The sequence below is a fragment of the Alosa pseudoharengus genome, unplaced genomic scaffold, assembly GCF_046254945.1.
Source record: "Alosa pseudoharengus isolate Yale_2024_CS ecotype anadromous, Long Island Sound unplaced genomic scaffold, YU_APseudo_1.1 YU_APseudo_1.1_scf_3, whole genome shotgun sequence".
Classification (NCBI taxonomy): Eukaryota; Metazoa; Chordata; class Actinopteri; order Clupeiformes; family Clupeidae; genus Alosa; species Alosa pseudoharengus.
The window spans coordinates 28,559,797-28,574,393 of record NW_027468718.1 but is presented as its reverse complement, the minus strand read 5'-3'; the positions used below and the strand labels follow the sequence as shown (position 1 = coordinate 28,574,393).

The 14,597-nt window shown below is 47.7% G+C and overlaps 1 protein-coding gene across 7 annotated transcripts in view; it reads left to right on the top strand.

The window, feature by feature from the left end:
- Positions 1 to 14,597, top strand: part of LOC143100566 (dedicator of cytokinesis protein 9) — an 80,475-nt gene that overhangs the window by 22,902 nt on the left and 42,976 nt on the right. For 2 of the 7 annotated variants that reach the window (XM_076263861.1, XM_076263855.1), the window contains exon 1: positions 11,492 to 11,770. The exons of the other annotated variants lie outside the window; for them this stretch is intronic. In XM_076263861.1, coding sequence (XP_076119976.1) covers positions 11,657 to 11,770 — 114 coding nt within the window. In that variant the 5' untranslated portion in view covers positions 11,492 to 11,656. Of the gene's footprint in view, positions 1 to 11,491; positions 11,771 to 14,597 lie in introns of those variants that run through there. 7 annotated transcript variants of the gene reach the window in all.

Genomic DNA, 14,597 nt, shown 5'->3' with positions numbered 1-14,597 from the left:
TTGTGAGTTTTTGTGAATGCACTGAAAGGAGAGGAAATGTGTGTGAATGTGAGCGAGCCGTGAGCCGTCTATCACCTCAGGATATTGTGTTATATTTACTATGGAGTTCCTTTATAACACTTTATAACAGCCTCTTATGATATATCAGTAGATGGGCCTTCTACTGGATTATCATGCTGTTATGGCATGTCAGGATAGTGCTCTGTGTGCCTTTGTTTGCAGGGTCCATAAAAAGAGGTTGATTTAGTTTGCCTATAGCAGCACTATATCAGTAGCGTTTCCTCTGCTGGCTTTATTCATGAGGGGGGTCGGAGAGATGGGCTCCACAGGCAGGAACAGCCAGGGGGATTGATGAGCAGATCTATTTCTGAACAATCAATGCAGGGAAATTGCTCATGTATGCTTCCTTCAACCTCTCCATCTCAGCTGCCTTTACCCCACAGCCCCACCTCCGAATCAAATGTAGGTGAGTGTGTCAAGTGCTGCTGAAATATTCATGCTCCTCGTGAGGCGAGCAGAGCTGCTGAGCAGCCAGCCTGAGGAAGCACTTTTCAGCTGAAGAGAGGAGTGGAGAGAGGGGGGGGGGGCAAGGGGCTCAGGCCCTGCTTTATTGCCCCCTGCTCTCTTACTGAACCCTGCAAATAACATTAGTCCCACCACTGCCCCCATTGCCTGCCTGACTGGCTGGCTGGTGGGATGCACATGGAGGGAGAAGCCACTCTCTGCTGCTCCCATCAACTCTCTCCAGGAAGCCAGCTGGAGGAAAACAGGCCATCTTGTGTTGTTAGGAGATGAGTGTCCTCACCCGCTATAAAGTATAAAGATACAGACTAGATGGCAGAACTGGTGTTAGTGGCCCAAACACTAACACTGGCCCAATCACTGTCGTTCAGGTTTGTGCATGTTGAGTTGCTTTTGAAGGTGTGAAACACGTTGAATAAGATAGGATATGCTATAAGTGCCCTGCACTACTGGTGTGCTAAATTGCACTAAAGCATAATAGCGGTATATTTGACCTTTCAACAGTTTCCTTGACCCCTATAGGGAAGCCAACAGTGGATTACCCATTACCCAGGCAGTGCACTGGCCCAAGGCATTCTGTCAGGTAGACATATCACATCCTGCATTTAGCTGCATACCTCAACCACTGAATAACCATAGGATCACTTATACAGTTATACATACAGTAGGAATAACAAACAGGTATGTCACCTAATGTACAGTAAGTAATGTAATGTAAGCTATCTTTATGTGAACTTTTCTGAAAACAAATGACTTCCAGGCTCATTTAGATCCATCTAAAGCTCCACTGATGAAATGTTAAGCTCTCGTCATCAATGTTAATGGTTGTCGCAGGCTTTGAGCTCTCCACACTGCATTGGAGCAGATGGGATGGGTGTGGTGCAGTATGGTTGTTTGTTTGTGCATGTCTACAGTAGGAGCAGAAAGCTATCCTGAGGTGCTTTTCCCAAAACTATAGCTAACTAAGATAGCAAGTTTGTTGGTTGCAGTGTAATTTCCCATTGCCAACCAACTAAGTTGCTAACAGGTTAGCAACTATGGTTTTGGGAAACGCACCCCTGGAAGGTATTCCAGATCAGACTGGGGGACATGGAGAGAGACAGTGTCCTGTTTCTCAGTTTACCTCCACTGCTACATCCACCCCCACCCGTAATCAGGATATGGTGTGTCATCCAGCAGACCAGCAGATGCTGTCAATACACACTTGCTCTCTTTCTCTCTGTCTTTCTTTGTCTTTCTGTCTCTTTCTTTCTCATTCTCTCTCTTTTCCCCTCTTTCTCTCTTTAATGAACAATCTAATAATGTAAACTCTTTGGCATTTAGTACAGCTACGTTTCCCTGTGGATCACTGTGGACAAGGTTTGTCATAACAGTGCTAATGTGAGTATGAGAATGAGCAATTCACCCCTTTTTGCAGTCATCTTATTAACTAAGTTTTTATATTTCATGTGTGGCTCGTTGAGCCCCCTCCCAAATTATTATGCACTTGGCAAAACCACAAGCACAGCTTTTCCTGATCTGGCCACAAGCTAATGTTTTATTTAGAAATAGTCACTGCTTGATGTCTCTGCATAAAATGCTTAAGTCGTTGCATGTCTGTGGCATGTTTTGTAAATATGAGATTGCCTTGAGCAAAAACATGCTCCAAATCATCAAAGCTTCACTGCGAGGGGGCATTTCTGACATTATTGCAAAATTATAATGACAAGCAGATCTGTCTGGAAGCGAAACAGGACTTAAATAGGTTAATTGTAAAAGGCTTGGACAATCTGGTTTTACTGCAGAGGGAAAATTCTCATTCCTGACAGGATTGGTGTTAGTTTTTTACATGAATGAAAATAAAATGTTTAATTTGACCAGCATTGAACATGTCAGTAGAGGTTAAATGAAAGTAGGTCAACGTGGGTTTTGAAAGCTGTCTTTGAGAATTACAGACCAAATGCCACAAGTGAAGACAAAGGAAGAAAAGGCAAGAAATCCTGTCAGCTAGACTGAATGAAATAGCACAAGAGAAGAAGAGAAGAGAGTGAAACAGGGAGATATCCAGAGAGAGAGAGTGAGTGGGAGAGAGAGAGAGAGAGAAAGAGATTTTTGTTTTGTGTATGATGTTTTGTGTGTCTTGGGGGGGTGGAAGCTTAACATTGGCTGAAGCTGCAGCATCCCTCTCAGCATCCCTCATCTCTGTGTCTCTCCAGAGGAGTTCATCCTGCTCAGACTCGCCCTCTCAGCTATTTCTCATTCCCCACTTCCCCCTCTCCCTCCCTCTCTCCCTCCCTTTCTCTCTCTCTCTCTCCCTCCCGTTCTCTCTCTCTCTGTCTTCCTCACACACTCTTGCGCGCGCCGTGGCATCAGTCGGTAGCCTCGCCCCTGCTCTCTGCTGCTGCCATCTCCTCTGCTCCACGCTGGCCTGAGCCGGAGCCCCGTGCTGGAGCCGAGCTGAGCTGAGCTGGAACTGAGCTCCGGGGCTGAAGCAGGAGGAGGAGGAGGAGGAGGAGCAGGAGTGGGAGCGGCTGAGGGATGGGAGGTGCAGCAGGTGCTGCTTCCTGCTGAGGGATCCTGGCTCCGGGGACCGGCGGCTCTGCTGAGGGGGGAGTCCTAGTGGGGCTGGTGGGGGTTGGGGGGGTTGGTGCTGATGTGCTGGTGGAGTTGGTGGAGCTATGGGCTGCACCACCAGCATGATTCTGTTTGATGGGCTGCGCTCGGTCCTGGAGAGGAACTGTGGCTACGTCTGCAAGCGTGTGGCCGAATCGGGTCACCTGGCCGAGTCCGACTCTGAGTCTGAACCCACGTGCAGCCGCAGGGAGTCCCAAGCATGGCCAGCGAGGAAGGCAGCAAAGGTGTGTGTGTGTGTGTGTGTGTGTGTGTGTGTGTGACGTGTGTGTGTGTGTGTCTGTCTGTGTGTGACGTGTGTGTGTGTGTGACGTGTGTGACGGAGTATGTAGGGGTATGTCTTTGTTTGTAAGAATGTGGCCACATGTGGGTTGATCTACATTTCTGTATCAAGGATTGTTTGTGTGTGTGTGTGTGTGTGTGTGTGTGTGTGTGTGTGTGTCTGTACAGGCATGTGGGTGTGGGTGTGTGTAAGTGTATCTTTGTGCGTGGCAACATACATGTGCATGCTGCCTGGATCTAATGTGACCTTAATGTGAGCATGTGTTCATACAACCATCCAGCATTCTACTGCACTGCTGTTTCACTCTGCTGTGAGGAGTACAGGGGCTGTCTGTGGGGACACTTGCCCAGATTCTTCTGTTTGCTCAAGAGCCAAACATACTCCCTAAATCAGAAAGTCTGCAGAAGTGTAGATTAAAGCTGTCATGCAGTGGGGAACAATTTTCTTGCTAAATCTCCAGAGTTTTTCCTTCTCAACTTAAAACCTCAGAATTATGTGGGGGAATTGCTCAAGGTTTCTGTAGTCCGTGTCAGCCCCTGCATGGTTTGATGGTTGAACACAATGGCAAACATCTCTTTTTATGAGGATGTGATGGGTTTCCTCTCATTTGGGGGATTCGAATAAATGTGTTCATAAATTCATGCTGAAGGTTGCTCTTACACGCAAACTACTTTGTTTCAGTGAGAAGGTCACATAGTATTTGATCAATTATTCAGTAGAACAGAGCAGAGCACTGGTGTTAGTGGTGGGTTGGGTTTGTCACTGGCTCACTGCATAACCCACATTTGGACAAATATTCATGGAAACAAAGCTGTGTGAGGACTAGAGCAGCCTCTTCCTCTGCTTCCTTGATATGCTTGGCAGAATAAGCCCTCATCTGCAGACTCAGTGGGGTGTGAGTGTGTTTGAGATCAATAGACTCCCTGCTGCACTGGCCCAGCGCAGGGGATTTGAACTCTGTCACGGTTTTGGCTTTGCCAAGGCTGTGGTGGGATTAGCTGGGTACGCCTGCGCTGCCACTTTGTTGCCAGTAAACCCTAACTGCTAGTCTTCCTCATTCTGTCTACTCCAATGATGCTTACATTTCTAAAGTGTATGAGTGACATTGCCTGTGGTTAGCAGCAGAGATGTTATTGGATTAGGATCTTCAGGTGTATAAGTGCAATAAGCATATGGCTGCTGGAGAAATGGGAGTGGGCCCATATGTGTATTTGGATGACAGGCATGTCAGTTGGATATGACTGACGATATGGATTGGTTTTGTGACATTTATTTCTATCTATTTTGATTGCTAATCGTTGGAATGTAAAGCGTCTAACTTGTCATCATACCGTAAATCTCTCGAGGCTGCACAGTTGCGTAATGAAATCACCCCAACAACTATATCCTGTTCGACTAGCTCCATTTGGGGTTGGTGGGTGGTGTTGTGTAGCTAAATATGACGACCACAGGTCCTGTGAATTTCCCCCAGCTCTGGTCTCTGCGGGTCTCAGTGTGTGGTATATGGCGCGGGGTGAGAGGTCAGCAGGCCTGCTACACTCATGGCGCTCGGGCTAATGAGAGGTCCGGCTCTGCTTGCTCATTAGCCTGGCTTTGTTTGGAGAGGCCACGGCTCTGTTGTTTTACTCAGGCTCTGATTACTGCAGCGCACCCTTTTCCTTCCTCCAGGAAATTCAGGCCTGTTTAGGGAAAGGTGGTGGCCCATTCCTGCGCGCGGGCGAGAGGAGGAGCGCGGCGGTGAGCCTAGGAGGGCACACTTTCAGATGTTTCTCACATGCATTCCTGAATACTCACACTAGCATTTAGCTTTAAGTAATGCTTTACCAATCAATGATGAACAATTCACCTGTTTGAAGTCTAAAGAGTGAAATGAAAGAAAAAACATTCCATCTTGAACATTCCACCTTGACGCTAAAAATAATGGCACATCTGAATGTAGAGTCACGGTTTATCAACAGCATGCAGTAAATGGCGCACTTTTCTATATTTACAAAACATCCAGGCTGTGAACTCCACGTTCAGAATAACAGTGCTATTATTCGCTTAAGGAAAATGACCAGAAAACGGGTCTGGTCTGTATCTTTAAAATTAGCCATGGTGTTATGCACTCGATGCGTGATATCACAGAGCCGTGTGTGGGTCTTCAGCTTAAGTCATTTGGATGTGGAATTACCTCATTGCCCTTTAACATCGTTCAGCATGCGCATGTGCTCCCAATTATGAGAACTGAGCATTCTTCTGCTTATGCTACTAGCTTTTTATGTGTGCATGAGTTTCATCAGAAAGAGCTGCGTTTGCTGTTTACTCATGCAAGGAGTGTACTATATTGACTTCTAGCCAACACTTCTCAGAAAAATACTCTTTCACTCTCCACCACTCTCTCTCTCCCTCTCCTTCCTCTCTTTCTCTCTCTCCTTCCCCTCTTTCTCTCTCCCTATCTCTGTCTCCTCCACTTCTCCTCTTTCGAACCCCTATGCCAGTGGAAAGTCTGACACCGGCGCATACTGATAATGAGTGCTTTAGACCCGGGGCCTGGGCGTTCCCCAGCACATCCAGGAGAAAACAATGGCCTGCTAGCTCTCCTTCCAGTCTCGCACAGTCCAGCCAGCCAGCAGCGTGAGCGCAGCCCAGCAAAACAACCCCAGCGGCGCTGGGGCAAGAGCCCATTGTAGGCTGCCATTTGCCTCGCTCTGATTGCCCATCCCATCCTCTGACGTCCACGGCATGCCGAAAGTCGAACCGCAGCGACAGCGGACGCTTGGGACAGTGGAATCCAGACGTGCTGATAAGGCCGTGGTGCTCCAACCGCACTCTGTGGCTATGGGCTTCTCCCACACACACCGGCCCGGAGCTGGAGAGCATTATCTCCCACTCCCGGCCCCTCGGCCCCTGGCCATGCAACGCAGGCTTTGTTTGCCTCTCCCCCGGCTGCTGTCCTGCCGTAGACAATACGTTTGGCCCTGCTCAAGACACAAACGTCTCCGCTCTCCCAAAACAAAGGGGGTTGTTGTTGATTTGATGAAGGAAGTTCAGAACGCTCAGTCACAATCCACACAAGTCTATTGTGATGTTCATCTGACGTCATTTGTGGCTGGAGTTATCCCATATGATGCACACAGCCCTTCCTTCTGTGCATTCCTTCAGGCGTTAAGACTGACTTACAGTCACGCTCTCTCTCTCTCTCTCTCACTCTCTCTCTCTCTCTCTCTCTCTCTCTCACCTGACGGCCTCTGATCTCTCCTGTGGCTTGACTGGAAATGGCCTGATCACTGGCCCCTGATTCTAGGAATGGAAGTCTGTTTTTGCTGCATTCCAGGTTACACCCTTTGTGTCCCCCCCCCCCCCCCCGTCACTTGCTGAGAAGCCCCAGCTATTGCATCAAGCGTCCGTTACGTAATGCCCTCCGCCCCAGTGCTTCCCAGTCTTAGATGGCGGGAACGGGGTGTCCGGTGTAAGCCAGCCAGAGCATGAGTGTATTTTAGTTGAGGGATTTAAAGTTCCTCCGAGTTAGTTAGGAACTGGACGCACTGGGGGACATTAAAAAGAACGACCACTCTTAGTAATCACTCAACCCATCCATTGTGGATTTGTAATCACTCAACCCTTCCATTGTGGATTTGCTGTTTTATGTAACAGAGGTCTGAGCCTTCAGCGATGACACGGCTCAATAAAAAGAGCTAAACTGGACTACTGGGAAAGGAGGAAAAGGGAAGCTATACCTTTAATGAGACTATTAAGAATCTGCAATGGAAAAGCCAGTTGGGATGAGATAATTGAACATTTTCCTATGGCATTTCTGCCATATATTTCACCAACCACACACACACACACACACACACACACACACACACACACACACACACACACACACACACACACACACACACACTCACATACTGTACATACTCACATACATACACAAAAACACATTTCCTCTAAAGAAGTGTTTTGCTTGCTCTGGCCATTAGTTGCCAGTGGTACTATTTCCTGTTTACGTTATAGTATAACCTGCAATGAGAATAGAGTTTTAGACTTTTTTCTGTTTTTTTTTTAAGTGCACACATAATGCTGTATGCTGAGGCACTGGGATCTGCTAAAACAATACGCACCATCCTCTGAAGCACTACAGAACTACCAGGGCCCCAGAATCAACACCCCCCAGATATCCCAGCAGCCACTCTCTGCAGGCGAGCTGCCATCCATATGGGAATAGTGTGTAGGGGCTGTGGAGCAGAGAGGAAGTGTCTTTGAAGTGCACTCTGCCTTATCTCCCTCCGCTGCCGATAGGAGCAGAGCGGGCCAATCAGCAGGTCCCCACTCCTTTGCTTCTCCTCAGGCCAGCCTTCATGGTACTTTGATCAAAGCATCAACACATCGGAGGAGATGTGCTGGGTGAAAACTAGCTGTGATGTGTGTTGTGTTGTGTCCACATGAGCGAGGGTTTTTTTTCCGTTTGCTCCCACGTCCACACCCAGAAGCCATTCTGTTGCTTAATGTTATGCTGAAGGAATGTGTGTTCTGCTTGTTTGTTTGACTCTGTGTTCCCATAGACAATCATCCGGTTATTTGCTGGATCGAATACCACCACAGACACAAACCACAGGATAATACATACTCCAGAAAACCATAAGATTGTCTGCATAACAAAGTGTTTCCAAAAGTCTCATGAGTCATGACGTCGACCATCATTGTAAATCACCTTTTTAAAACATGTTTGTAGCATGGAATGAGACCACATTTCTGAATTAAATACCTTGTGTGATAGTAAAATAAATAGATGCATCACATAGTGGTACATAGTATGGCCACCGCATGGTGTTGCATGTACTATCGAAGAAAATAATTCTCAACTTCTATCCATCCCCTACTCCTGCAACTACTGCAGGTCTTACATGCTCTCCCCTGGGTTGCTCAGTGGTTGTTAAAACTCAAATTTCCGCTTAAAGGGATATTCCACCATTTGGCGAAATACACTTGTTTTCCACCTCCCCTTGAGTTAAACAATTGAGTTTTACCTTTCCCCAGTTCATCCAGCCGTTCTCTGAGTCTGACAGTAACACTTTTAGCTCCAGCTCATTGAATCAGATTAGACCGTTAGCTTATGGCAGCCGTGGCCTACTGGTTAGCGCTTCGGACTTGTAACCGGAGGGTTGCTGGTATGAACCCCGACCAGTAGGCACGGCTGAAGTGCCCTTGAGCAAGGCACCTAACCCCTCATTGCTCCCCGAGCGCCGCTGTTGTTGCAGGCAGCTCACTGTGCCAGGATTAGTGTGTGCTTCACCTCACTGTGTGTTCACTCTGTGCTGAGTGTGTTTCACTAATTCACGGATTGGGATAAATGCAGAGACCAAATTTCCCTCACGGGATCAATAGTATATAGAGTATATATACTATAGGAGAGATGCTAACGGTCTAATCTGATTCAATGAACTGGAGCTAAAAGTGCTACTGTCAGACTCAGAGAACGAGAACTCAGAGAACGTCTGGATGAACTGGGGAAAGGTAAAACTCAATTGTTTAACTCAAGGGGAGGTGGTAAACGAGTGTATTTCCCCAAATGGTGGAATATCCCTTTAAGTATACATGTCACAAAATGTTAAACCAATTTTAAAAATCACAGGCTTGTGTACAGTACCTCACTAAGACAAGTCTGCAACAACAGACTAAGTATTCTGTGATGACACCTAAATGTGCATCTGTATTTGCATTGCACAAATGTATTGATGATTTATGATATTGCACACTGCTTTGTGATATATTTAGTTCTATTTCAATTCTCCTGACCGACAGAGGCGGTGCTGAAATTCGAATCCGAAATTCATAGAACCACGGTTACATACGTAACCATCGATTTGTACCATAGTGTGTGTGTGTGTGTGTATGTGTGTGTGTCAGTACAGGTTTGTGTGCAGTACTTCACTAAGACCAGTCTGCAACAACAAAGTATACTTTGGCGACTCCCGAGTATTCACCTGTATCCGCATTGCACAAGTACACCTCTGACACTGGCTGTTGCAGACGTACATCGCTGTGTGTATGTCTAGATTTTTGCGCAGATCTGGCTGAATGTGATGCGTGTTTGTGTTGTAAACATGCATCACATTCTGCCAGATATGCGCAGCACTGCAAGGTCTCGAACTTGCAGCTGGGACCAAAAGCTTCTATTCCTTATCAGGCTAGTGGGGCTACATGCCAACCAATTTTCACGGCAGAGTTTCAGTTTCAGAGAATCATTGAGCAAAAACCGGTGGGGGAAAAATTCCGGAAAAAAAACCCTTTGACAAAACCGAACCCGCTCAAGTGGCAGAGGGACAGTGTTTATCGGACAGGAAGGCACTGCTGAGGCTCAGACTTGTGCTGCCGCTGTTGAGAGGCGTCCGGCAGGAAGGCTGAGGACAGTAACTCATCCTGCCCAGAGGGCCGTCATGTCCTAAGCCCTCTCAGACACTTCACCCTCACACTTCCTCCTCAGTCATTCTCAGACAAGGACTGCCAGCGACATGCGGTCTGTAGCCAGGCCTGAGGGCTGTGTGTACTTCCTGATTAAAAGCTAGTGGGTAGTTGTAGTTTTTATGTGTGTGTTTACATGAGGGCCCTAAGCTTGGAGTTTCATGGGCAGGTGACAGGTGGGGGAGGGGGTGTTAAACAGCTGCAGGTGCACCCGTCAGAGGCTGTCTGTCTCCCCCAGTCTGGTTTGGGGGAGCTCTGCTGTGTAAAGGGATACACACTAACACACAACCCCCCACAGCTCCACTCTGCTCCAGAGGAAACCTTCCGGACCCTCTGGCCTGAGAGGGGTGTGCCCCTTCAGGAATGCCGCTCCAGCAGATGGATAAACAGTGTACATTCCCTCCTATACACACACACACACACACACACACACACACACACACACACACACACACAGGTCAACACGTGCTCTCCCAGACAGGAGACAAGCGTAATCCCTCATATCTGAGCCGTGGGACATCCAAGAGGCAGTTGTGTGAATAAAAAGTTTCCGGGGCCAAAGTGTTGTGTCAAGGGCTATCACGGGTGAACTGCACTATCAATTTTCAGCCCAGTATATCTTTATGACACCAGCCTTCACCTTACAAATTGCCAAGAACAGACGTCAATCTGGTCCGCATTTGGAGGAAAGACAATCTCTTGGTGGGGAAGGAAGGGACGTTGGTAGTGATTTGATCAGATCCTATATCACTAGTTTCTCTGGACAGTAGATGTAAGAATGTATTGTATATAAGTTCACATCATCCGAGCCAGTTTGGTTCTTTTCAATGTGAGTCTATATGGGTCAGGATTTTTGAAGGCTTTTTTATCCTGTGGGATCCCACTACAAGTTAAATCTGTAGTGTCTGGAGGATTATGTGTGTCTTTGGCATGAGGCAAATCACTGGTCGCAGTTCCTGTGAGTTTCCTGTAGTATGTCCAATTCTCTGTGCTCACTGTATCTTCTTTATCTAGTGAATTTATGAGTCTGTGCTTTGCTGCACTTTATTTGTTTTATCAACGAGTTGCTGCAGGTTATTCTTAGTCCTATATTTTAACAGCAGTCCTGTCCTTTTCTCAATATCTCAGACTCACACACACGTCTCTTTCTTACTCTGCTTCTCCCCCCCCCCTCCCTGTCTCTCTCTCTCTCTCTCCCTCCCTCTCTCTCTCTCTCTCTCTCTCCCTCCCTCTCACATATCTCAAAATTGAAACAGTAGAACTTTTCCCTCTTGTTGCACATAGAAGTCCAGTCTGTCTCTTCATAGTCAGTGGAGACAGTGGAATGTTCTTCTTTTGTCTACTATTGTTAGGACTTTATCATTAACCTGCAGGTGGACGACATGGGGTCAGATGACTCAGGTAGAAGGAGGAGTATGTAGAGAGTGTGTGTGTGTATGTGTGTGTATGTGTGTGTGTGTGTGTGTGTGTGTTAGTGTGTGTTAGTGTGTGTGAGTGTGTGAAATTGTAGTAACTCCCCCAGGCAGCACAGCTGAGTGTAGGAGGGGCCACCCCTCTCCCTGCCGACTGTGAGTGTGTGTGTGTGTGTGTGTGTGCTAGACAGAGTCTGTGCATGAGTGTGTGAGGCTGGGTCTTGGCGAGTGAGCAGCCCCATTGTAGAGTGCCTGGCTGCCCTGGAGAGCCACTCCAGCGCTGCTCCGCTGACAGCCGTCCCTCCGCTGGACATGCTAGCCTGGTGCTGACCTCAGGGAACACCGCGTGGAGAGTTCTGGACAGGGAAAGACTGTGACCATGCAGGGAAGAGCGAACAAAACCCCCAAGAAGGAGCTGGTGATTGAGTCTCCTCAGCAGTACAAGAGCCTGACCGCTGCAGAGGCTGAGGTGGAGCCGGTGCCACAGGTGGTGGTAAGTCACTCAGTTGATGACCGGCCGGGTCGGTCCAGCTAGTGGGTTATACGTTACTGTGCGAGCAGGACTTCTGACATGTGCTTTAACTGGTGGGGCATTGTGTGACTGTGATTTTCAGTGTGTGAAGAACAGGATGTTTTGGTAAATTATTCTTTTCCGGTGTTGTGATGTCATTATATAGTTTTATTCAGTTCTGTTAGTATGTGTGTTTGTGTGGAGGTTTTTTTGAGGAGACTTTAAAAGTTGTGCTGAAAATCTGGACCAGCCCTCAGTGTGGGATCTGAGGTCTAATCCACACAATGACACAAGCTCAGGTTTCAGAAGTGCTTTGTGTGCTCTGTTGGAGGGGAACTGTGGACAAGGCAGTGGCTGGCTGTGGAGATGAGTCGGGTGACTGGACGAGTTAATTTCAGAAGGAAACGCTTGTAAAATGACCCTCTGTGGCTCAAAAGTCATTCTCACTGACATGGACAAATCGCCAGGTTTCACTTCAGCCCTCTGAAGGCTACTCTCACTCATGTTTACCTTGACAGAAATCTCTCAGTGTAATTTTGCAGATAAGTGGACTTACAGCCAGATGTTGTTTTGTGTACACAAAATAAATGAGTAGTCGGTCTGTTGCTGTCATCTGCTGTGTTCAAAACTCTTAAGAGAGTTGGAAAGTCAGTGTTGAGTGTTGTTTAGTGGTGAGTGATTCAGAGTGTGATTTCATTCTGGAGCCTGCTGTAGGCAGGGCTGATCGACTTTGTTGGAATGTCAACTCTGTCACTCTGATGGATAGCTGAAATGTGTCATCCATGGGAGATGAGAAAGATATTGGTAATAAAAGTGCAGTGAGCAAATAAATAATTAAAACAGGCCTTTCCATCGCTAGTGATTTGCGTCACTTCATCTGTGCACTGTGTCGAGCCAAGCAAGCCATTTCATTGTTAGAGCCACACCACCACATCTCTCCATCCTCCGGAAACTGGGCGCCAGTTCTAAATTAAGTCTTGTAGCATTGTAATAGATACTGTGGCAAAGGGTGAGATGTGGAGGATATTGGCAATTATTTTGGACACTTCCAGACTGTGAAGCTAATGGGCTTTTCATCCAGAGGATTGTCAGTGGCTGCAGTGCCCTGGCCTGTGGTCACTAAGGGGAGAGGAGGGTGCTGATGGTGTTCCTGTGAGTGAGTGGGCCTTTCTGCTGTGGTTGGCCGGCTCTATGGTCACTCCATTTGGCATATGGAACACATCAGCACTGATGGGGAGGAGTGTGCTCCTGAGGGAGAGAGGCAGAGAGAGAAAGAGATGGAGAGGGAGAGCGAGGGAGAGGTAGAGGGGAAGAGGAAGAGTGGGCGCAGGCATACCAGACCGGTGAGAGCTCTACTACTCGCTAATAACTGTCTGAGGGATGTCATCATAACTAAACCATATAATAGAGAGATTCAATGCTTTTGTTAAACAAATGGACATAATCTCATCAAAGTTAGTGCATTTGTCAGATGAGTTTCAGGTTGTACCTTTTGGAGTGATATTTCCATGTATTACTGTGGTAGTAACACTGAGTAAGCAATTTCACTGGTCTGATTCACTGTGCACACAACACCAGAGTGACTGCGGTGTCTGGCTGATTATTAAGGAACAAAGGGAATACAGTCACCTGTCAGCCATGTGACACTTGGCCAGGCGCCCTCCAATCCAGCACCTGCTCATCACTCTGGTAACCACCTAGGAGTTGATCATTAAACCCCATCTACGTAGTCACCATGCAGGAGGAAACTACGACTCCACTACCATAGTTTTACAGGTGTGTGTGTGTGTGTGTGTGTACTGTATGTGTGTGTGTGTGTGTGTGTGTGTGTGTGTGTGTGTGTGTGTGTGTGTGTGTGTGTGTGTGTGTGTGTGTGTGTGTGTGTGTGTGTATTTGCATGTGGAAGGTCAGTATTTGGGAGCCATCATGTCCCCTTGTTCTGTGATTTCATCAGCTGCCAGCGGAAGCCGTTTGTTTGTTTTGTTCTGGACTCTGTGTCTCTGAAGTGTGGGCGCCTACAAGATTGGTACCTCTGAGCAGCCCTGTAATCTTCCTGACTCACCTGCCTACCTGCCTACCTACCTACCTGCTCACTGTCCTTCATCTTCTCACCTTGTCTTTATCTTAACGTTTCAGACAAGCCGCCTTACGTGTCAGTCACACACCTGCATATGTGTGCGTGTGTGTGGGCATGCGTGCCCAAGTGCTTTCTCTCACCTGGACACGGTCTGATGGAGCCACTGGGCGCTGACAGACGAGCGGCCGGGGCGATCGCTATCAGACGCCATCCTCGCAGTGCCCTGAGAGAGAGAGAGAGAGAGAGTTCTGCCCTTACTGGACCCTAAGCTGGTTTGCTACGTGCTATTTGGTCTGGAAGTGCTGCCTATTAGAGTGGGTCTGTGTCCAAGACTCTCCCTCTGAGGTCACTCGTGTTTTATGGGGCCCAGATGTGGAGGCAGCACGCTGGGGCCGAGCCCCACATACTCTCACACTTTAATAGCAGGCCAAGAAACTGCCTGACACGTGCACACACACTTGTGCCTCGACCGTATCTGCTCAGGCCTCTCATCAGCACACGGCGAGGGAGGCCAGCGACCGGAGACCCCCTCATCATGACGCCGTATACGTGTGTTTCTGTCCAGAGACATAAAATCCTTCTGTAGGTTTTACAGAAACTCTTTCAGATGTTGTTGATCAGCAGTTGAATTATTTAGGCTGAATGTCCTATCTTGCCACCATCTAGTCAGGACACAACAGAGTTAGAATAGATCATAAGGCAAGATCAGGGGTCTGTTTATATTTGTTGGTG